We start from the raw sequence: 25,824 nt of genomic DNA on the forward strand, positions 1-25,824 counted from the left end.
TAACTTCGATTTAATACCGAAATAATACAGTAGGTAGACATCAATAATGTCACTGTAATAAGAGAAACCTTAATACAGATTAGAAAAGATAAAACTTAATTGTACGTAGTCAAAATTTAATTTCCTTTGGAATAGAATATATACAATATTCATGACATTCACATCATAGTAACAAAAAACCAAGATATTGATGAAATTCATACAAATTATACATTTTTTGTAACCCACAAGAAACAACACAAAAACTAACAAACATTTAATTTAAGGTGGCTCTATACACCACCTTTTGATGACGCAGTACGCAAAAAAGAAAATCTAAATTTAAACAATACCATGCTATCTATGGTGGTTTATTGAGATATGACGGCGACGAGCGTTAAATAAGCGTCAACAGGTTATGTAAATTTTCCTGCAATTGATGCTAACGTTAAAGTACAGGGTGTCTCACAATATAAGTCACACATCTAAACGAGTGTTACCCAAATGTCAGGCATTATATCAAAGAAACAGTAATACCTTAGATAAGCATAATCACATGAAATTATGATATTGCAAAATACTGGGAAAATAAACAGTATGAAGTCACTGATGACGTCTTAATTGATGTCATAAATTCAGATGTTTTCAAAATGGACTATAACTTGCAACAAAAAGCTGAAATTGTAAAACTGTATTACAAGCATAAATATTCTAAAATTGTACAGGATGTGTTGAAGAAACAGTATCCAGACAACAAAGTGAAACACCCTGTGTGTATTTAAACCACCCAAAGATCTCTAATTGGTTGTTCTATAGGTGGATCGTATTGTCATTATTATGCTGTCATATGACCAGAAACTAATCAGAAACAGAGAGTTATTAGACGTAATTCAAATTAGTGATGCTACAATAAAAACACTCACCGGTATTTCACAATGGCACGAACATGTTATTACATAATATAGGCCGGGGAGACAGTTAAATACATAAGTATGAAATTTATCTATTTAAATCAATTCATTTTATCGTCGCTTTTTATCAAGTAAAAAAGTACACACTGAACTTCATGTATATTGACTAGCATTAAATCTAGTAAAAACTTTAAAACATTTCTACTTGTCTTATAAATTAAGACATTTCGTCATTTAACTTCGAAACGCCTGCATCAGAATAACTGCTTATACCTGTGGTATTTCAACATGAGTAATATGATATCCGTAAGCTATAACTGATTTTTCCTGATAATAATAATTAAGAAGAAATAAAAACCTACTTTCATTTTCTAACAAGAGGCCCATGTGTCACATCGGTCACCTTAACAACAACAGTTCCTTGTAACATTGTATTTCGTAGCATATGCTACTTTTAATTTCAACTTTGAACCCCTTTCTGGGGCCCCAGTATTGGTCCGTGGTTTATGGGTGGCTTTAACAATTTAGAATCTACACTACTGGAGGATCCTTGCATAGTAATTTCACTAACTGTAGCATCAACATATTTCTAGAGAAGAAGATTTTAAAACATTTTCCATATAGATTTCTCTGTTAAACTTTGAACCCCTCTTGGGGCCCCAGTATTAGTCCGGTGAACACAGCTCTATAAGTTTAGAATTTACATTATTTAAGGATGCTTGAGTAGTATATCACAAATTGAAGCATGGTAGTTTTCCAGAGGACGATTTTTAAACAATTTCCTCTATATGTCTATGCTAAATTTTGAAGCCCTTCTGGGGCCCCAGTATTGGCTCGAGGGTCACGGCTTTTATAATTTAGAATTTACACTATTTGAGGATGCTTATGTAGTAATCTAATAAATTGAAGCATTGTAGTTCTCGAGAAAAAGTTTTTAAACATTTTCTATATATACTTCGTTAAACTTTGAACCCATGCATCTAGGGTTTATCGTTAATTTATTTGATTTTAAGCCAAGAGTTTAATTCCCCTTTTAAATGTTAATTTTGTTAACGAAAACAAGCACGTAAGTGAAGAAAAAACCTTATGTTATATCAAGCAATATGCAATATATATAAATAAAAAAAAATAATCATCTTCTATAGTTAGCAACGCACCATGTAAATTTTCATTGATTAACGGTACACAATACTCGAAATACTCGAATGTTAATATAATTGTTTTATTGCATGACAAGGTCTGAATGTTACAGTTTCATCAATGTGTATAAAACTGATGTCTTTTATTTAACTTAGAAGTGTAAATATTATATCACTAAGTTTAGTTGTGTCGAAATAATTTGTAATATGGACGTGTGTTAAGACTGGACTTTTTGTGCTTGTAATAATCACCTGTTTCCATTTCATATTTGTTTTGTTCTACGATATGTTCAAGACATACTAAATTTAGTCAACACCTGGATTTTATCATTTATTGAAATATTCTTGAGATGCATGTATTAATTTTAAATTGTCGCTAGTAACGACATATAATAGTAATTTCCTCTTTAATAACATTGAATATCATTCAGTATGGTGAAATATTTCTCATTATTATAACTGTATTAGTTATTATTTTTTGCTATTACACCGCTTTCCGATAAAATGCAAACCACTTGAAAATATCCAAGCTGTTTCTAGTAATGTTCGTTTCTGTATAAAGACAATGAATTATGTAGAATACTTTCCGCCATTAAGACAAGCAGATATGTTTAGACTCATTTAATTTTTATGATAAACGTGGCTCCTGGTAGGATGACTAGACACAAAAATGTTTTATTTTTTATTGAGGAATATCAATCAACATCGATTTTTATTTTCATTTATAAAAAAAACAAGTTGCTGTCCTTATAAAAAAAGGACTACAATACGTGGACCATTTGCATGTGTTTCCAACGAAAACGTGAAAGCCTTAAGATTATCAAAGATTCCACCCACTGCTTTTAACCACTAAATTTGTACGTTGGATGACGTATATGTATAGCCCTGACTTTTTATCTAAGAATTTAAGGGGTTCATACTTCTAAAATAATTATGATCTATCTATTAATGAAGGTTGCATGTAGAGTATCAGGCATTCGGCAAATTCTACTATTTGCGCATACATTACGATTCGCACTACTTTGTTAACTATGCAGTGACAGCTTTGTTTAAATCGATATCATATTTTGATGCATTTTTCTCGAGATTTAAACTTTTATACAGTGACATAATTATTCAATCACACTTAAATGCTTAAAAAATTTAATCGGGAAGTTCTCTAGCCTCGCCTACTATAAAAGTAAAGTTAAGTTACATGTGTATACGGAAAACAACAAAACATTGCAAATTTATATGCTATTTGATGCATGTTGTAGTTTCGGCGTAACAATAACTTATTTCATAATACTGACAGTTCATATCACATGCCGATTATTTCTTTAAAAGGAATACTTTGTTTCTGTACTGACTACTGTTTACCGACAACTTTACAATTACAGCGCCTTTGAACTTATGTGTGCATATGGCATGGAATCCCGATCCCGATTCAGATAAACTTGTGCTAGCCTGGTTCCCTGAGCTACCCATTATGCACAGGAACCAGGCTAGCTTATGCATATGCTGAATTTTCCCCATAGCATCCGGTTAAACCTCGCTTATATATTTTCTCAGGGTCCACGCAAATATGAAATTTTACAAATACAAATACAAATATTTTATTGGCACAAACACAATTACAATAATTGGCAAAGGCCCAATGAATATATAAGAACATCATTGTATGTTTACAATAGTTGCATGTACAGTATATATATTTTTACTGATCTATATAGATCAGTTTAACATTTCCTTAGACTAATTGACATCTGTGTTCAAAGCAGTCATTAATGAATTTAACAGTAATATTTAAAATAGTATGTATTTCACTATTTAAACATACATGTAAAATGTATCTTTCTTTGTCCAAGTTATTGGCAATATTTATTTTACTTATCTTATAAAAATTACTAAAATAGCTGTTCCTTAGATGAGAATAGGCTTTACATTGAAAAAGAAAATGAGTTTCATCTTCAATTGCACCAGTTTTACAAGCATTACAATATCTTTCATTCCTAATTGTGGCATTATATCTACCACTTTCTATTGCAAGTTTATGTGCACTTAATCTTATTCTACTAATAGAGGATCTCTCAGATCTTTTCCTGAGTATATCAACATAAGGACTTCTTTTTCTCATATATAATTTTTGAAAAAATGAAAGTTTTTCTGAACTAAAATTTTTTGATTCTTTTTGATTCTTTGCTTTATGTTTGGTAAAAAGTGTTGGATTGTGCTTTTATAATTACTAATGTTTGAGAATCCCAAATTGTCTAGGATGCCATAAATTTTCTTAGTCCAGGAATTGGAATTGATCGTTCCCTGATATAATTTAAATGCCAAAGAATTAGATGTTATCAAGTGATTCCAATATTTAATGCTTGAGAATGAGATTTTAGACAAAACATATCCTTTTTTGAAATGTATCACTGGACACTATAATTTTTCATGTATTGTTTCAAATGTTAAGCTCTAAGATTCCTAGTTTGCACTGAAAATTTTATTTCCTGTTTTTCTTTGGGTGGGGGGCTGAAAAAAGAAAAAAAAACTTGAATTGTGAAATATTTAAAGAAAGATATTTGATAGATTCATTAGATAAAATATCGGTGTTTCGAGCCACCTTCAACTGTACCTATTTAAGAAACTACAACAAAAAATATGATTAAAAATAGAATTGTAATGGGGTTTTTTTCCAGATATATATCCATGGAGTCTTTGCAATTTCTTTGTTGTCCACATCAGATCCGTGAGTGGATATTGCAAAAACACTACACTCAAACTGTTTGATGACCAAATACAGGCTATACAGAAGTTTGTGAGAACCATTGCAGAGGATGAATTCTGCAAGCAAGAGAATTGTAAGGTTATTGAGAGAATTACTTTTTAATTCATTATAATATGGGATTGGCAATTAAATAAGTGTGTATATATATATATATATGTGTGTGCCCACCTTTTATTGGATTTGCCTTAATGTTTTAAAACCATGATCAAAAATCATTTTGATCTTAAAACTAATGTGCCATTTAAATATACCTGCACTTTTGTAAGCGTTGAACATATATTTGAAGACATTTTATATATTTTTTTCTCTTGCGTTTATAGCTCCCGTTGGTTTTCATGCATATATGGGATCAACAAAAACATACGAAAAGGGTGTTATGTGGGTGTATGATAAAGTGGTCACAAATACCCACAAAGCCTACAGCGCCACCACAGGAAAGTTCACCACACCGGAACAGGGACTGTACATGTTCTCTTATTCCACGGTTAGCGACCCGGGAAAGTGGTCACACGCGGGTCTTTATGTCAACGGCAAGATCAGAAGTTGGCAAAATTCTAGCAACGGTGGCGGGAAAAATCAGTGGCTGACGAGTAGCAACACTGCAATTCTTCTGCTTCAGGAAGATGATGTCGTTTATGTTGCAAGTTTTCATTTAGACGCCACCATTAAAGGATTTCTTTCAGATTTTGGTGGGGCTAAACTGCACTAGGTTTGATTTAATATGTATCTGTTGCATTGATCTGAGCAAATAATAAACAGTGTTTAAGTGACTTTTCTGTGTTTGTTCTTGTTCATTTTTATTGTTGACCTGTTTTCATGTTGTGGAATTATTAATATTAAAAGGGGTTAAAATTTTGATTATATCGGGTGTACCCCTTACCCTTAAATTGACATATCCCAACGAACAATAAATCCCAGTGTTTGATCATTATATACAAAAGAAAATCCACGAAATTACATTCCAACAAAACATATTAAAATTGAAAATCCACGGAAATTAGCCATTACGATTTTAAATGATTTTACAGAAATCATAGATACATACGTTACATAATTTTGTTACAAGCAACCTGAAGATTCTGACCTCAGACTCCGAAAATGATGGTGAATGCAAAGATGAGCACTTATGAAAGATATAAATGAGTTTTTTTATATAAAGAGCGGTAAATAGAACCATGTCCCCGCTAAACGAGCTTGTAAGTCAAGCAGTTTAACCCAGAATGTTACTGTTTAAGTCGGAGGATTTGCGTTTTGATATAGAAGCTAAGGCCTACGTTTTATCTAATTTCATAACTCATCATAAGATGTTTCAAGTAGGAAATACTTAGTCAAATGGTAACTTTGATTAAATACCGAAATAATACTGCATGTATACATCTATAGTATCACTGCTATAAGAGAAACCTACATAAAAATGAGAAGGGATACAACTTTCGTTAGGTCGAAATTTCTTGTCACCAGGAATAAAATATAGATGGTGTCTGTTAACAAATAGTCATGGTATTCACATCATAGTAACAGAAAAACTGAAATATAGGAGCTTACTTTTTATGCAACAGGTTTAACACTTATTCTGCATTAGATATTTGAACAAAACAATAGCATGTCTTAAAACTAAAACAGAATCATGTGTTTTTTTCAATGGTTATCATACAAACTGGTTTAACTGGGCAAATTGTGATGACCTTTCACCACCTCTGTTCTCGACTTTTATGAACGATATAGCTATTGAAGTCAAAGGAATTAAGAGAAATATCAGATACTTATGCAGCAATTTACCTTCATCACCTGCATATGGAGTGTATGTCTCTCAGTTAATTCAATACACACATGAACAGTTTGTAAGACGAGGCAAGCTACTGACAAACAAGTTAATAAAACAGGACTATCTACAGTCTCGATTGAAGTCATCTTATCGTAAGTTCTATGGTGGATACAACGACCTTGTCAGTAAATACAATCTTCCACTGGGTCGTATGCTGACTGACGATTTTCATACTTATTGTTAGACCATATTAATCACATAGTTGTCTACTTTTTATTTCGTTTTCCCGATTACGACAAAAAGCACCCGGTTTGGTTTGAACTTATTTTATTGTAATATGATTACAATGGGACCAAACACAAGTTCTACAACTTATTTAGCTCTTTCCCTGTACAAGAGTTTACATACAACATTTTCTTTTGTAAATAAAATGTCATATATGTGTGTATTATTATAAAGATTTGAAATGATTAACAATAAAGTTACAGCTAGCACATTTTAATGCAAATGTAAAAACATAATCGAAATCTTTTGGATTTATTTTTATAAAAATGTGAACTTAGGAAAACGTGTTCATTCACAGTATTACTTAGTTTTTTATCTCCCCAAAGCAAAATTTGTGTGTTAACAATATCTATATCGCCAATGCTAAATACATTGTTAAAAGACTCGTTTCGAGCAACCGGTCAGCAGAGGATAATCACTCCAGCATGGCACCTGATCCTTCCTGTAATTTTTTAGAGGTCCGTGTTTGCTATTCTCACGTTTGTATTATTCCTTTGGACTTTTGATTACGAGCACTGTTCGTTATCACCACATGTCAAAAACATTACAATATGTAAAAGATGATAATAATGGGAAGTTTTCTTCATATTCTGAAATCATGAACAAAATGTATATTTTTTGGCAAATCTTTATGAAAGTAAATCAATCGAGGGGTGTGCAGTGACTTTGAATGGAGTTTGTAAGTAAAGGCCAAGGTCATATCGGATCAAGCAAAAATTCTTTCTTCAGAGCATATATACTCTCCTCAAAGCCGATTTTGGCTCATACTTCACATGAACGGAGCTTAAGAATAACGGGTGTGTAGTGACATTGAATAGATAATAATAATGGGAGGTTTTCTTCAAATTCTAAAATCTTGAACGAAATGAGTAATTCTTATGCAAATCTTTATGAACGAAAGTCAATCGAAAAAAAATAACATATCAAACTACTAGTATTTACATGATATCAACTGCCCGACATAAGATGAAAATGAAAACACTACCATCAGTAGACGAATGTAAAGAAGCGGTTTTTGACATGAAAAATAACAAGTTTTCTGGTTTAGATGGAATACCATGCAAGTTCTATAAATATATTTGGAGTCTCATTGGCTGTTACTTTATGAAGTATTATTATCCGTTTTTATAATCAAGAAATGTCATTTTCACAACGCATACCTCTTATAAAGGATATAAAACATTTTTTTAAAAATCATAGACTTAACGTTAACAAACTGATTACAAAATCATAACCTCTATATTTGAAGACAATTACAAAAAAGTTACTGATAAATTGATAAGCAAAAAGCTAGCTGTATACATTAAAGGATGATTTATTGAAATGAATGCTAGCGTTGTTTTAGATATTTATGAATATTGTATGGAACATACAAATAATGAATTTTTTTATCTAGGGATGTTGAAAAAGCGTTTGATTCGGTTCAGTGATTTTTTTAATTTCCCGTTCTTAAGAAAATTAATTTCAGGGATAACTTTATTACCTGGGTAAAATGTTTATATACAAATTCAATTTTTTAGAATTAAAAATAATAATTGGATTTCAAAAACTTACTGATGAATAAAACAGGATTGTTCTGGGTTTTTTTTTTTAGCTATTTCAGCTTTGTTGTATTTATTCGTAGCAAAACTATCATCTTTGAAACTAAAGACCAATATTCAAATTCATGGCATTCACCTTAATAATACATCTACGGAAATAAATTTCACAAAAAAAAAGTTCACGATTTTTGAAACATTTTCTGCGTTTTTCTAGAACAAAATTTGTTAATGCATACAATTTTCATAACGGTGTTAATTGTATCCTAGTGAAAAATTATTTGGTTTAATTTTAAGTTGTAGTACATATAGTAACATTGGCGATTTGCCTGCCTATAGCCAGGACTCTTCTTTTAGCAGAGCCCGGCTAAAAATTTCTTGCCTAATGGACACTTGGGATTTCTAGAAGTACTGTTAAGGGTTAATGGAGTAGACTTCAGTCACAATGGAGCAATATATCATTCTTTTTTTTATGTAGAAATATGTTTTGACATTTTGTTTTGTTTAAATGGTTGGCAATTATGTCAATGTATACTTTTGTCAAAGGCGTGAACCTACACTAAAACAACAGAAGCTGGTTTATGAAGATGAAGTTGAAACTGTCAACACTAATCAGTCTACCATTGAACTAAGGACAATATCATTTTCATTGATTTAAATGATACATGCATAACAACATTTGAATATTTCAATGAAGTAAATGATAAAAAGTTTGAATATTAATAAATTTGTATTCATTTAGTTTTTAAATACCAGTCTAATTAAGGTCCAGTTCATAATTTCTTGAGTATACTAATGAACGTCTGACAAATGGTAAATAAGGTATTTTAGGCAAAGCCAATGCCATACCTTGAATTAAGACTAGTGTTAGAAGTCTTTATTGATATGATGTAAATTAATTTCTACATCATTCATATATTTTATAAAAACATGTATTTGTGCTTGTGACAATTAACTTATTTTTAATATTTTTCATGTTCAGGAATAAATAATTAACACCGATTAAAAACATAGTTGACTGTATAATTTCTGACATCAAAAACTGCATCCATCTGCATGAACATGTTTCCAGCATAAGTTGGAAAATTCAACATATTTTTATTAATCCTAAATCTGCCAGATTGAAAGTCATCAACGTCTCTTGGTAAGAGTGTGTTGAAGTTAAATAAACTTAATAAACATAATATTGAAACAGCTGTTACACTGAACTTTTGGTCATACTGTACATCAATGCACTTGTATTTGTTGTCCATATAACAAGTTTGCACAGCTACATGTGTGTTACATGCAAAGTAATTCATTTGAAGGTAAAATTATCTTGAACTATTATGCTTAACATAAAGTGTACCATTTTGCAAGGATTTTACATCATATTTACCAATTGTAATAAGCTGTCAAGTTTCTTGTTATTTTTAAGTATTGGACATCTAATTTCAAAAGCTATTTTGAACCTTCAGCATTAGTTATTATTTTATGTGGTGAAACACTTAGCCAGGGCTCTTCAAAGAAAACTATGGTCCCTGCATCTTCGATGTGCCATCCAGATGAACGCAATTGTTGTTTTGCAAGAATTTTACCTTCTTGTCTATGACTAGTAAATGTGTTTCCTGTGAAGGAAGGATACATATGTTCTCTAACGAAAATATCACTTTTGTAGTGTGACGGACCGGAACCTTGTGGTCACTTCTGCCAGTTATTTTTATCTTTCTACCGTCATTCCACAACTCAGATTCACTTTGTGAAATTGTTGCCATCAGTAACGATTTCATTTGGGCATCATTAAGTTTTATATAACTGTTATAAAACACACAACACTTTTCACATAATAGTTCACCTGTATGCTAAATATAGTGCTCAAATGAAGGTTCGAAAAGAGATTTGTCCATATTTGCCTGCATGGATTTACTTAAAAGTGAATTTTCTAAAGAATATAAATCTGAGTTATCTACAAAATGTTTGAAAGGTTAATCTGATACCAACATTGGAAATATTGATATTGTGTTTTGTGGGTTTTCAGCATTGTTGTTGACCTCGCGGCCATATTAAGGTTTTTTAAAGTCCATCTCTTCAAGAATAGCCGGTTCAAGGTTTCATTTTGCACCCTTAGTCCACATCATCTGCTCGTGTATATGATTTACCCATAAGGCCTAAGCTCAGTTTTCCAAAGAACCGGCGCTTCATGGTTATACGTCTTACTGTGCACGGTTATGTATGGACATCTCCCTCTTAGAATTGTGCCGATCATATCACAGAATACCCATGCATTGTGAAACTCTGAATTTACTTTATGTGAAGGGCACTTTTGATTTGAGATTAACCCTGTTGTGAATAACAAAATGAAGAATTTTCCCGACAGAACCGCTTTAATGAATAATTGTAACTGTCCTGTAATTTGTAATTTTTCGTTTCTTTGCTGGCAAAAGCTCTCCTCAAAATCAAATAATTGTAGATATCGCCATATTCCATTTGTGGCCACTCGCGAATATCATCCTTCCATTCTTCGGTTTTGACATCTTTTGGGGAAGAAATTATTCGATCAGTTTATATTTTGCATTTACTCTTATTCATCTTTTAAATAAGAAAAACTTTGCTAGCAAGAGATTTTTATCTTACCGGGGAATTGTTGCTCTTGCGTTTGTTTATCTAGTGTCACGGTTACAATGGCAGCAGTTTTCTTCGACGCCTATCGAGATGGAATTTTACTTTAGAAAATAACTGAAAAAAGTCGTCTATTGGCTGAGTTATTTTCATATAGGGGCTGGCGTTGTATATCTATAACTTCAATTTTCATTATTCTCATACTAAATTTCTTGCTGCCAGAAAAAGTGGGGGGGGGGGGGGGGGGGAGCTTATGGGGTTCATGTATCTCAGCTTATTCGTAATCTAAGAGCATTTCTACATACGTACAATTTCTTAAACGAGGCAAGTTACTAACAAACAAGTCTTTAGCCAAGTTCAATGGTTGATACACTGACCTTGTCGGCAAGTACAATATTTCATTAAGACACATGATGACTAACGTTTGACATACTTGTCAGACCATGGATTTTGGGAATGGATGACAGTTTGTTATTTTCATTTTTATGCAATATATGTGAATAAAGAAATACGCCCCTAAAATAGTTGACACCGCTAATTTTTTTTTATTGATTAACGGTATATAACACTCAAATGTTATATGATATAATTGTTTTATTGCATGACAAGTCTGAATGTTCGAGTTTCATCATTGTGTATAAAACCCTAAAGTTGAAAAAATTAACCATTTGTTAACTTTTCTGTTCAAAACTGCTGGATATGTTTGGAAAAATCCAGGTAAATAATTATAGTAAAGGATTGACTATGTTCCTAATATAAACTTAGAAGTGTAGATATTAGATAGTCAAATATAACTGTGTCGAAATAGTTTGCAATAAGGATGTTTCTTTAGGTCCGTGTCTTGTGTTTGTAATAATCATCTGATTCCAATTTACGAATTGTTTAGTCGTCAATTATGTTCAAGATCTAAATCTTAGTCAACGCATTTATTGAAGCATTGTTGAATTGCATGCGTTGGTTTTGCTTTGTCATCAGTAACGATACCATATAATCGTATTGTTCTGTTTGAGTCAGTTTTGAAACATTGAAAATAGTAAAATCCTATACTCACTTTCACAATTGCAATTGTTAAAATCATTTTTGTTTGTGTTTAGATGTCTCATCCCGAAACAATTAACCACATAAAAATATCAAAGATTAGTCTTTTCATAAAAATACAATGAATTATGAAAGCAGTTTTTCGTTTTCAAGCCAAGCAAATTTGTTTGAACGATTAAGATAATGTGGCTCGACACATCAATGTTTTATATCAATCAAAAACGATTTTTATTTTTATAATTTTTTTTTTCTTAAAAGCTCTAGAGATTATCTGATCGTCTTTGTGATGTTTGAATATTAAATTGTAATTAGCAATGTTTGATACCAAATTTCAGGCTCTAAGAATCTTGATAAACATTTTTTCCTCATTTTTTGGTGAAAAAAACCCAAACATAATTATGATTCATAATTACATCCGTCTTTTATTTGTGAAACCATTTATCAACAAAGATAACTGATAGATCGATAATATACAAATATTGACTGGGGTTGAGGGCAACATTGATTATATTAGCCCCCGAGGGACGAAATATTGCCCGACGCGAAGCGGAGGGCAATATTTTCGGCCCAAGGGGGCTAATATAATCAATGTTGCCCGAAAACACAGTCAACATTTGTTTTGTTATATGAAGAAACAAAACAAAGTTTAAGAAAGTAATTGAAAACAGATCGCCGTAATTTTCTCAGCTCAACAAAGAATTCACGATTTCAATTTTGTGCAAAGTTCATTTCCAAAATACCCCAGCATCAAGCGATCACTGGTGATATTCCGCCGACCGTAAGAATTAACATACAAATGTTCTACCTGATTTAACTTCACAGTAATTTGCAAAACCTCATATCCGTTATGATAGCAAAACGTCGCATTGCGCGTCCGTTGTTTACTTGCCTTGACTGGCTGTCTATTATGACGTCACCTTGTTTTGGAGTCGCGAAGAATTATTTACGTCATCGTTTACGAATCAACAAATCGGAGGCGATTATTTGAAATAGAGGGAATGTTCTCTAGATATTATTCCTAGCCGGTCAATATCAAAAAAATATTGACCGGTCAATATTTTTTCGACGAGCTAATACTACAATTATTGACTATTTGTCTATATAGAGTTATATAGTGAGAATATACTACTGAATATAACAAAATAATATATTGCATAGTGTGTCGAGCGAGCCATCTTAAGAACAAAAGGGAAGTCAAATATCAGCTGTGCGCCTTTTATTTAAAAAAAACAAACTATTTTTTTTACCCCGATTACGACAAAGAACACACCGCGGTGTGACCGGTCAGCAGAGGATGCTCACTCCTACAAGGCACTCCTACCTCTATCAATTTGGAGGTCCGTGTTGCTCTGCTTTGAATTTGTATTCGTTTAATAGATTTTTGAGATGGTTCACGGTTTGTTATTGTCATTTTTTCATACAAAGAAACATTGCTAATGAGTGGGGGTTTTTTTTCAGACGTATATCGAACGAGTACTTGTAATTTCTTTGATGTTCCACATGAATTTTGTGACTGGAAATTGTAAAAACACAACCCTGAAGCTGTTTGATGACCAAATACAGGCTATACAAAAGTCTGTGAGAACCATTGTAGAGGATGGTTCCTGTGGCAACAAGAATAGTAAGAGTATTGATTAAAATACAATGAGGTCTACTTTATATCTTTACGAAATGTGACATGGAAAATAGCTTGTAATGAGAGAGAGAGAGAGAGAGAGAGAGAGAGAGAGAGAGAGAGAGAGAATAACTTGAACATATATGTTCCTACCTTATATTGAAGGTTAATAAAAATGATCCTCAAATTAATGTGACAGTTTGATTCACCTGTAGTTTTGTAATATATAGATCAAAGCAGTCTTTTCCTCTAACATTTTTTCTCTGACGTTTATAGTTCCCGTGGGTTTTCATGCATATATGGGGTCAACAAAAGCAATCGCAAAGGGTGTTGTGTGGGTGTATGATAAAATAGTCATTAACACCCACAATGCATATAGCGCCACCACAGGAAAGTTCACCACACCGGAGCAAGGACTGTACATGTTCTCTTATGACACATTAAGCGACCCGGGAAAAATGTCTCATGCCGGTCTCCATGTCAACGGGAAGATCAGAAGTTGGCAAGGTTGTAACAACTATGGTGGTAAACATCAGGGGTTTACGTGTAGCAACTCCGCGATCCTTCTGCTTCAGAAAGGCGATGTGGTTTATGTTGAAGACCATCTTGCAGCTGCTACCATAAGAGGATTGTATTCAGATTTCAGTGGAGCTAAACTCAACTAGGTGAAATCAGACATGTATATGTTGCATTAATCTAAGGAAAAAATAAATAGTTCTTCAATAACACTTCTATATATGTTCTTTTTATATTTTTTTTAATTCGTGGATTATCAATACTTGTTTAGCTTACTTTTCGATGATTCCGTGTGTACACCTTACCCACAAATTATTCTTCCCTAACGAACAATGAAACTCAGTGTTAAATTATCATACACAAAAAAAACCCAAGAGATCAAAGCACAAAAAACTTCCATAATCTAAGAAAATTACAAATGACTTGACAGAAATCCTATCAAAGTCTAAGATACATAATTTTGTAATAGACAAACTGCGCTTCTAAAGACTCCATAACTTCTGTAGATTCGGAGACAGGTTAGGTTACAGGCATTAGAACCGTACTTATATTGAATGCAAAGACGGGTAGTTGTGAAGTATGAAAATAAAGTAGTCTTCTCTTATTAATGATAAAACCATGTATTGACTGGTAAGGACGGCTGTTTGACCAAGTTTGTCACAATTTAAGTCGGAAAAAATACATTTCGATATTGAAGATAGGACCTTGATTTTATTATCTAATTTCGTATGTGTTAGAGGGTAACTTCGGTTTCATACTGAAATGTCTATAATATCAGTGTTATGAGGGAAAATATAAATGATCAAAGAGATCAAACTTTTATTTAGATGAAATTTATTTTCTTTCTGTTAACAAGTAGTCATTGCATTTACATCATAGTAACAGAAAACTGAGATATTATACAATGCAGATTCTTTTTATGCAAATGGTTAAACATTTATAATAAACTAAACAAAATATATAGGAACGTTAATGCAATAGAATAGTTACATGCACTCGTTAGGAAATATAGACAACTCTTACTCTCACTCAAAGCAAAACATAGGTAATCACAGAATACAAAGCTCACCAAGACAAGGCATCACCCATACGAGGCATCGCCTTTATAAGACCATACATCATACTATCCTATACTTTACTATACTATATATCATATTATATAAAAATCATAATTAATGATTTTGGATATTGGATACTGCAGTGTGGTTTGACACAATACCGTAAATCAATTAAAACAAAATTGTATGATAATCATATCATATGTAAATTTTATACGGTATTGTATGATATTATGTTTATCAATACAAAACATTAAAATACGATATTGCATCGTACGATACCACTATATAAATAGTGCCTGTTTGGGAGGGTAACAGTTGAAATTGACACCCCGAGAAAACCATTGTCAACCGACGCGAAGCGGAGGTTGACAATGGTTTTCGAGGGGTGTCAATTTCAACTGTTATCCTCCCAAACAGGCACTATTTATTTTGTTATACTGAATGTCTTTTTTAAAATTTTTAAGAAAATTTTACTGCTTTTATATAGGAATAACGCGAATTCTACAGCGAACCGTACGCGCATAATTTTCGCGCAAGTAACATTTTTTAATGTTACCCGTTGCCAAGTGCGTTGCTAACGCTGAGGGTAATAGTAAATATAATTAACTGCGTCTTAACCAATCAGATTTCAGTATTTAACATGAAAGTATAACAATACATTTTATGAAAAAGTAGATGTATATCATATGATAAATTATGATATTGTATCATATATTGTATCATATGATACTGTTTCATTAATGATATATAATATGACATTGATCATATTCAATATCGTATCATACATGATACAATATCATATATTACGATATCATATAATTCAATATCATAATAAACAGAAACAAATTGATGCAAAATTATATCGTATAATATAATATTTTACGATATAATTGTATATGATACAATATTGTATCATTCATATAATACATTATTATGCCTCTCGTCAGTTGGTCGTTATGTATTCAATACTCATCTATTTTCGCATAGTATACAAAGGATTTATATAGCGTAAGCATACTATGCCGAAAACAAACGGCAAATGTTTTCAACGAAAACCTTACAAGCGGGTTTCGAACTCACGACTCTAAAATCATTCCAGCTTGAAACCCAACGCGTTACCGCGACGCTATATCAGCCGAAAATGTAATTGTCGGTATTTATATATATATAACGTAGATATATACGACTGACATCAAACATTTAAAATTATTAATCTTTCCAAAAACACTTCATCATTGACGGAAATTTTAAAGTTAAAGTTTCTGATAAACTTTTGAACAAATTGATTGAACTTTTTTAAATGACGCTTGATAAAGAATGTACAAGAAAAAAAATTCAATGAGATTTCGTATACTAAACATTTCGAGTTTTATCAGTAAGGTCAAACGTCTCTCATTTCTTGAAAAGAACATAAACCTTTGTTGACTTTTTATTGTACAACAACTTGTTGAATAAATAAACAATCAAATCAATTGATTAACTTGAAGAAAAAAACCAAACGCTTGCTTTTCTATTGATTATTTTTAGGGACTGGTCAACACTTAAACGTCACAGCTACTTATAGGCCTAGCAATGCACGTCAGTATATTCAACAGTCGGCATAATAATAAATAGTAGTCAGGGTTTGATACATAGTTTACTTTCCTCCGGCTCGTGCACTGTGTATCAAACCCTGACTACTATTTAGGCATAGTACATGCACAACACAACACTATTATATAAATAGTATATCGTATTATACAGTACTATATAAAACGAATCGCGTTATATTATTTAACAGCAACCACTTCTATTTAACAAGTTTGAATGAGGTAGGAGGTTTTTTAGCATCCTTGATAATGGAGATCAGGCTCTGTATCTGAAGCTAGCGATAAGTTTTAATTTAAAGTTATGTGATCCACGAACATTCGTAAGAACAGATTTTTCTCCAATAGTCAAACTACTCAAAAAATACACCCGCTCCAGCATCAACATAATCAAGATCAAGCTTTGTGTCTGAAGCTATCTGTATCTACACATCCATAGTAATATTAACTATTTAAGTCTGCCGAGGTGTGAGTATTTACCTAATTTTATAACCAGTTCCAAACATTGTGATCTGTTCTAAAAAACTAAACCTTTTTAGGCATCTTAAACCGTGGGCTAACATTCAGCATCCGCGCCTGTGGAGAGCATCAGAATCACAGGTTGCATCATCTATTCAAATCTGATAAAGACCGAACCAAAAATAACTAACTTTGTCTTTCAAAGGGCACCTGCTCTAAAAACTTTAACCAGCTCTAAAATCCTTTACCTCCTCCAACATCCGAAACCTACGACTCATATTCAGCATTCAAGCCTGTCAGGTGTACAGGAATCATAAGACGCACCATCCATGCAAGTTTAATGAAGTTAGGACCAGTAGTAACTTAGAAATTGCTATCAAAGGGCAGCTGCTCAAAGAACTTTATTTATTAAAACCTTAACCTCCTCCAGCAGCTGAAGCTACCTCTGCGATTCTTTTTTATTATAGTTAAATCAACATTCAAGCCTGTGATGTACATCAGTATTATAAGAAGCACAATCCATTCAAGCTTTGTGAAGTTAAGACTAGAAATAATAAAGATATAGTGATCAAAAAACACCTGCTCTAAGGCCAAAAAAAATTAATGATTTGTTTCTCAGGCACCGCCGCATCAGTAAAATCATCGCCGCATCAAACTTTTTTATCGCTATTTTTCCGGATTTTTCATATCTTATCATTATCGGTTTTCTCTATTATAAAATCAATGGTAAACATTGTAAACAAACGCTCAGAATAAAGGCTTGTCTCTGTCAGTGAAAACGTTATTTTATCTGACACATCTACCCAGTGACCAACCTAGGGGGCTACTTGGGCTAAATACAAGTTTATGTAAATATAAGTATTCGCTTTGTGGTCGGTAACTTCGCCAGAATTTCCTCAGAAACAGAGGTTGAAGTGGCCTGTTATTTTGAGTTCACGATCGTGAAAGTTAACCCCAAATGCAATAAAATGATAATCATCTAATTCAAAAGACATTTTCATAGCCTAAGTTAACCCCTGTTGCAATTAATAACTAGCGACTGTCTTATCTTTAGAGGTTATAAATACGGTTGATGCATTAGCCTATATTCTCATACTGTACTGTGCACTAAAAATTACAACCGATGTTTATAACTTTAGGTGTTGGTATTACAATTAGTTGGTAACTTGTAATTAGTTAATAACTCTGCAAAGTTGGTGCTAAAATAATCATAAAACCGTTTATCTACAGTTATCTTTAAAATTAAACAGATCCAGCTATATGACGGTTGTAATTGGGTCAAAGGGTTGGACTAATACCTCCAAAATACACTGAAACACATAGACTGATTTTATTTGTCATTTAGCCAACACAATTACGAAACCTTTCATCTACAAAATGTATGAATACACCTAATGAATTAAATTTAAAAATTGGAGAAGATTTTAAATTTTTTAGGAATAGTTTTATTTTTAATTTACTTGCTTCTAATCCAATTTACAATTCAAATTAAGGCTGGATCTGTGTATACATGTATTATCATTAGCATTATGCCATTGTCAAAAATGGAGGTCTACCTGATTTCTTCAATTTCTCTCTATTTTTTTTGTGAGGGAAAACTTCAGAAGTGAAGTCTCCCTAAACTAAGTTTTCTCTAGGTTGGTCCCTGTTAAGACAATTACTGAAATTTCTCTGTTATCTTCAGAAATTGAAGCCTCTGTGATATTGCCTAGTAGCAGGAATAAAGGAGAATTTATTGTATTGTTTGAGAATTTCATGATGACTAGTTTACTTTTCCTTGATTTCTGTCCTCAAGGCACTAAAGTTTTATATAAAAAAAAAACAAAAAAAAACCCACCCCAAATGAATGCTTTATTTGATAAATATTTATATGGCAAATTCAACTAGTGAAATGCCAAAAGAAGTCCCGTATTTCAGTTCAGACTATTACTATGGAGGGGAAAGATGGGCCGCAGAATGAAGCAGGGGCACAAACCATTTGTCATGTTTGTTCATTTGCAAAAACTCAACCTTTGTAAAGGAAACAGAAACAGTTTAAACTAAATAGAACAAATTAAAACAAATAATTAAACTTTGCCAGTGTATCAGCTTGATGAATATCTGCTGATGAGTACACAAATAAATCATAAAATATGGGTTACCGTCATTGTAAATTTTGTCTAAAAAAAAAAAAAAAAAAGCCTGCCTGCCTCATCAACATTTCAAAATTTTGGCCCGAGAAACTAATGATTAATTTTTTTTGGCCTAAAATTTTTACCCATCTCAAAAAACCTTAATCTCATCCAGCAGCTCAAACCTTTAACTCAGATTCATCATTCAAGCAAGTAAAGTGCACAAATATCATAAGACGCACAATCCTGGTGCAAGTCTGGTGAAATTAGGAAAAGTAACTTACTATAAATTGCTATCAAAGGGCACCTGCTCCGAGACCTTTAACCTCATTCAGAAATCTCCTCCAGCATCTGATATTCATGCCCCTGATTCAGCATCCATGTTTTTCAGGTACATATGTAGGTCCAGATACATCATCCATGCACGTTTGGAGAAGTTATGACAAGTAATAACTTAGAAACAGGACCTGCACCAAAAACTTTAACCAGGTCCTGACGCCGACACCAGGGGTATAGCATAAGCTCCCCCGACTTCGTCTCGGTTAACTAAAAGTGAGTATGACTTTTTATGGAAGAAATTGTTTACTGAAAAACGATATGCATGGAAAAGCAATACAGCAAGAAAAACCACGGAGAGTTAATATGCTGGCCTGTTTCAAAGTTTTATATGTCCTGGTAAAAATATCTCCAATTCACTTTATTTTAAGCCAATCACCTATTTCTGAAGAAAATCTCTAAATAATATGTAAAGAAAAACGTCCTATAATAGAAGTGTTCCCTGAGAGTAAAATCCTTTCTTATTTCGCTTGTGTTTCACAATTTCTCAGTATTATAAAAAAAAACCATGCAATTCCCTGCAAAGAATGGACTACAATAGGGACTTAGATGGTGCATACCAACATTTAACCTGTGTCATCCTTTCAACTACTAATATCAAAAAATAATTTCATGAGTTTAAGCTATACTTACAAGCCTTTAAATACAACAATTCTCAAATTTACAAACATATTGACAAGTTACTTTCTACAAACTTTCTTCTACCTAAGGCTCAGGTTCAAGGAAACTGAAGTGGGAGGAAACCTCTGCTTTAGTTTTAACAACCAGACATTTGACCTCAATCTCTGTGCCCCCGAACAACAGCCTGACTTTAACCTCTCGGTCTAAACCTCCGGTAGTGTCCGTCATCGGAACATCAAACCCTCCCAGATAATCGCACCCTGGGTCATCTATGTACATCGTGTCGTCATTGTTCGATTTATACAGGGAGATCCTCATACTCGTCTGGTCGGCTTTTATTGGTGTGTATGTCTTCTCAGCCTGGGCCACATTCAAGTAAAGTTCGTCGCCAATCTTCACGTGTCTGCTAAACAAATTGCTACATCTGTCTTCTCCATTTACTGTAATCTTTTTTGATGCTTTGTGAATTTTGGAATCAAACAATGAGGTGGTTGCTATCCCGTACGTTCTTTGAGCTATTCGACAAGCAATGACTTCGGGATCATTTCCAAACAGGACTGCTCCTCGAAGGACAGTCAATCCAGCCTCCTGTGGGATAACAACGCGATATTGTGGACTAAAGGCATCTTTGATTGCATCTTGCAAGACAGGCGACTCTGAAAAACCCCCGACCATGAGAATGAATTCAACGCCCTCTGCTTTAGATGACTGGAGAAGGTTCTGTACATGTTTTACCACTCTCCGGCAAGTTGGTGTGAAAAAGCTGTCAAATGTTGATGGTTTTATTCTTAATTTGTCAAGCTCCAGCTCCATGCTTCCTTGAAAGTTAGATCTCGCAATAAGTTTGTCTAAATCTTCGCAAATATCAACGAAACTGACAGGTACATATAAAATGACATCGTCACTCTCCTTTTTCGACCTTTTTTTCAATTCAAAGTTTCTAAATAGTTCTAAATAGTCCACGGTGTGGTGTTGGCGGAACGTGTCCATCAAATCCTTCCCTACTATCTCCATCAGTGCCTCCTCAAATGCGGCGTCTACACTTATCCCTCCCCAGTCCCCACCGCTGGCTCTCGCTAACTCCTTTAACTTTCCTTCTTTTATAACCTCGTGTATAGTAATATCAACCGTTCCACCTAATAAGTATAAGTATTTAGTGTGATCAGTTTAAATGGGGTTTGTTAAAAATATGATTTCAAAAACAGCACATCTAGTTTAATAATCCTAGAAGACTAAATGTCAACAAATAATTAGACTCAGTTAAATTGTCGAATAATAAACAAAACAGCGGAAATTGAAATAAAGAGCCAAGGATTTAATCGTCGTTTTATCAGCCACCAATCAAAGACTTTGTGGATGATCTTACAGTTGCAACAATGATCCAGGCAAGATAGGTCCTACAAGCGTTTTCTAGACAAGTATTCAAGTCAAAGATGTTTAGACAGTCTCGTATTGAGAAACTGGCGTCTTATTCGTTTGCAAATCCAAAAAGAACATACCCTATCATTAATAGGAAATCAAATTGAATGCTTGAGAATGTGGTTTACCAAAGTCCTTACAAACAAAGTATCGCAGACAAATATAAGGTTACAAACATGACAACAAAATTGTTGATGACATTGGATTACCTGGAAAGCATTATGATTGTATCTACCATCATTTGATTGAGACTAATATGTCTATTCCTCACATATGACGAATAAACTTTTCCTACAGTCAATGTAATGGAAAATCTGTGGAGTTTGGAGATGTCTTGAATCTCCACCACATTTTACATCGATTGCAATCCAACGGACAGAGGACAATCAACGAAAAGCAAAAGGATTGAGCTTGGACAACAGTTCCAAAGTGTTATAAATTAATTAAAGGGACTTGGACACGATTTGACTCAAAATTTTATTTTTCCATTTTCAATGTTTATAATGATAAATATAGATGTTTATAATGGTATGTCAAAATTATAAAGTCAAATATCAAGTTATAAGCAAGATACAGAGTTCCTAATTCTTTGTTTTGTAAACAAAGCTCAAATATTGTCATTTTTACATATGTGTTGTTTGGGTGTAAGTTTCAATTAAATGTATCTTTCCTTTGTTGATAATAGTATTTGTGAAGATATTGAATAAGTTTAAATTGTTTTTTACATGTCATTTTGTCTAAGAAATAGTAATTCTCAGCATTACATTTTTCGTAAACAACTACTAGTATTAGACTCAAGCTTTGTTTACATAACAATCAGTTCTTACATCTGTATCTTGCTTGTAACTTAACTTTAACATTCAATATTTTGGTCAATCATCTAAAATGGAATTTGATGAGCTATAAAGTGTGGTTAAAGACGCATACAATAATGATAACCAAAGCAAATGAGACACTACGCATCCAGATGTTCAAGATCTATTTTTCTTACTGAAATGCATATTAGATAACTATATGTACTTTGAATATGACAGAAGCACTATAAACAAATTATCGGCTGCGGAATTAGACATTAGAAAGTACGAGATCCAACAACTGATTGTGTCGAAATTTGAACATGGAAACAAAATTCTCTTCCATGGTCGCTTTTGAGATGACGGCTTTGTTGCATTTTACGGCACTGAGAGTGAGACATTGGAATTCTTTGACATAGGTAACAACTGTTAAAAACATCTCAAATTCATTTTCGAAATTGCTCAAACTCGGTGACTTTTGGATACGTTGGTTTATAGAGGTAAAAAATTTTTACTCACAAGAAACTTTTAGGTTACATCAAACCCAGCAGTTTTCTCTTTTAGCAAGGGGGATTCAAAATATACAAATGACCCTCATGTTTTAAAAGTATTCTTAACAAAGTTCAAGATGCACATGTATTGTCTAAGAGACATGAAATTTTTGAGTTATTAAGTGCTGTTAAAGACGCACATAATAGTTATAGCCAAAGTCATTTAAAAGAATTCTTAAGGACATATTAGAAGTAATGCAAACTTATCAAGTCAGGATTGTATGAAGAATTTCCGAGACGTAGAGGTCGGATGCAACGGGTTCCCAGCGCCATTAGTGTTAAGATGCTTGCAAGATTAGGGCTGTTAGGAAGAGAATACAGAACAGCAATAAAAAGACTGGAGAGGCAGCAGAGAGACCATCCTGCTGGATATGGTACCGTCGGGGAGATCTATTCTATAAGTCGGGACTTATCGGTTAGTAGATTGCTGCTGACCCACCGACTGAAAGATGTAGTTTAGAAATGAAGCAACCAATGATGGTTGGATACCATCTGATGACGATCGGAACCGATGGCCGAGCACAAGAAGCGAAATACAAGTACATAAAAAGTGAAACATACTAAAGAGTATGAAGCTAACAAATACCAAAAAATCAATTGTCGGTAAGTGCAAACAATATCGTATGGATAATATTTTTTAACAAAATGTTTGTATGAATAGAAAACTTACTAATAGTGTACAAAATGTTTACCTTTATAAACAATATTCAAAATAGTGTTGGCATGCACAATTAATCTTAAAAAAACAAGATAGTTTGTTTAAAATCCACTACATACCCCCTGCGTCCAGCACAAGATATTTCGTGCCTTCTTGAAATGATACAATAGCCCCTTGGTTCAGTTTCTCCACTGGAATTGTCTTGCACCAAATGGAAGCTGCCTCGGGTTCCAATGCAATCCGCAGATCCTTCCTGGGAATACCTGCCTTCAATGAGACACACCAAAGTTTATTTTCTCTGCGTTTCTTGGTGTGCTTGAGGAATTTTCAATGTCATATTCTTAAGGAAGTTTAGACAATTTATTACATTGTCGATTTTCTTCAAGCATAGAAACCAAGTAACCGTATCACTCACAATCATGTATGACTTTCCTACAAAATGAGTACCTGTTCGGCGGCTTTTCTCATGAACTGTTTGGCGGGATCGTCCCATATAGCGGGAACAGTTAACACCCAGATGATTTTGAAGTCATCTACTTTGATACCACGCCCTTCCAGATTTTTGAATAAGTGATTTTTCATGAACTTTACAGCATGAGTGAATATCTCCAAAGCCGGCATCTCTCTGCCTTGGATGTCTTTCACCTTTGCGTCCATTGTAAGTCTCTAAAGATTTTATCATTGATATTCTTTTATATAGAGAAAGGCGATTGAATTCAATAAACAATACAATAAAACATAAAAATCATTTCGATGTGATTTAAAGTTAAAATTTGAGAAAATATTGATATCGACATGCCGATTTGCGTACATTGCGTGCTGAAAGTTAAGCATTAATTAACTCGTGTTGGTTGGTCGAACTTGATCCACGTCGAAACTTGACCAAAATGATTAGCGGATTTATTTATCTCTTGTTTTAGAGGTTCAAACCAAAAATAAAATCCGCCGTTTTACTTTTTATCTGAAATTCCTCAGTCTTTTAAAGGTATTCAGTTCAATTCCTTTAATAATTTTACTTCTAGCAATTTTTGTATTGAATTAATTTTTCTTGAGTTTCCTAAGTGTCTACTGGTATACCTGTGAAGATAAGTTATGTGAAACTTGTGGTTATTCATCGAGAGAAAGCATTCAACCTTCAAAATATATCCAAGCCATTTCAAGCAAGGTTTTCCTGTGACCCCAATCGTTGTCTCATGTAACGTGCATAAATGAATAGATACGGGTTATTGTTAAGGGATTCGATCATTTCATTAAAGAAACAATTACCTTTAGTATTAATTTACCTCTTTTCGAATTTGATCGTAAAGCATCATTTTGAATCTATGGAAGTATAAATAATCTAAGTGTTCTTCTCCTGAATACATCTCTTCTGCCTCGTATCCAAAGGCGACCAGCTCTTTCTCCTCATTCAGTAGAACGGTGGTGGGGAGTTTGAGAGACATGATGCCCCCATTACCATGCCACTGGAAACAGAACACTTGTGTCGGATCTTCGTCCAATTCATTTTTAAAACCAAAGGCATACCCTGAGTAGGTGGTACCAAAATCAATAGCAGCTATCATATTAGAAATGCTACCCTTCTCCCTTGCCGACATTTTAGCCATCTAAAAGATCAATTGTTTAATATATAGAACCCTATTTGTTGATTGATAAATCATTTTCCATTAATCTGGAAACTATTAATTTAAAAAAATGGAAGGTCTTACCCTGGTTCAAACCGAAAGTAGATTTGACGTTTACCTGTCTAATCGGCACACCTCGGTCCAATTGTTATACACAAACATTCCGAATATATGATATACCCATCATGAATATCTTATTGGTACATGTTTAAAAGGTTGAGAAAACAAGGCTACCGAGTTGTAATATTTTGTGAATTATTTCTGTCAATTAAACAACTGAATTTTTATTTTATGATTTTATCTTATTTAGATACAAAAATGATTTCTAGATGAATACACGGCCAATAAATTCAAGAATGTGTACAGTAATCTTCACTACGACCGCTTATAATAGGAATTCTTTCATGGTAATGTTCTCTGAATGGTATTGAAGGTAAAGCAGGGCAATAGTCACATTTGAA

The 25,824-nt window shown here is 33.2% G+C and overlaps 2 protein-coding genes across 2 annotated transcripts; one reads left to right on the forward strand and one right to left on the reverse strand.

Moving 5' to 3' along the window:
- The first annotated feature begins 11,657 nt into the window (after window positions 1-11,657).
- On the forward strand, window positions 11,658-14,346 carry LOC117681637 (complement C1q-like protein 4). The gene is made up of 3 exons (XM_034446979.2): window positions 11,658-11,693; window positions 13,473-13,635; window positions 13,906-14,346. The coding sequence occupies exons 1-3, from the start codon at window positions 11,676-11,678 to the stop codon at window positions 14,292-14,294; spliced, it is 570 nt and encodes a 189-aa protein (XP_034302870.2). The 5' UTR covers window positions 11,658-11,675; the 3' UTR covers window positions 14,295-14,346.
- A 5,155-nt stretch (window positions 14,347-19,501) lies between these two features.
- Window positions 19,502-25,503, reverse strand: LOC105331330 (heat shock 70 kDa protein 12A). Its single transcript, XM_034446977.2, has 5 exons — window positions 25,448-25,503; window positions 25,025-25,345; window positions 24,189-24,407; window positions 23,861-24,008; window positions 19,502-21,455 (listed from the first exon to the last, which is right to left on the reverse strand). Exons 2-5 carry the CDS (start codon window positions 25,343-25,345, stop codon window positions 20,404-20,406), a joined length of 1,740 nt encoding a protein of 579 aa, XP_034302868.2. The 5' UTR covers window positions 25,448-25,503; the 3' UTR covers window positions 19,502-20,403.
- Window positions 25,504-25,824: the final 321 nt, after the last annotated feature.

Source organism: Magallana gigas, chromosome 2 (assembly GCF_963853765.1).
Source record: "Magallana gigas chromosome 2, xbMagGiga1.1, whole genome shotgun sequence".
Classification (NCBI taxonomy): Eukaryota; Metazoa; Mollusca; class Bivalvia; order Ostreida; family Ostreidae; genus Magallana; species Magallana gigas.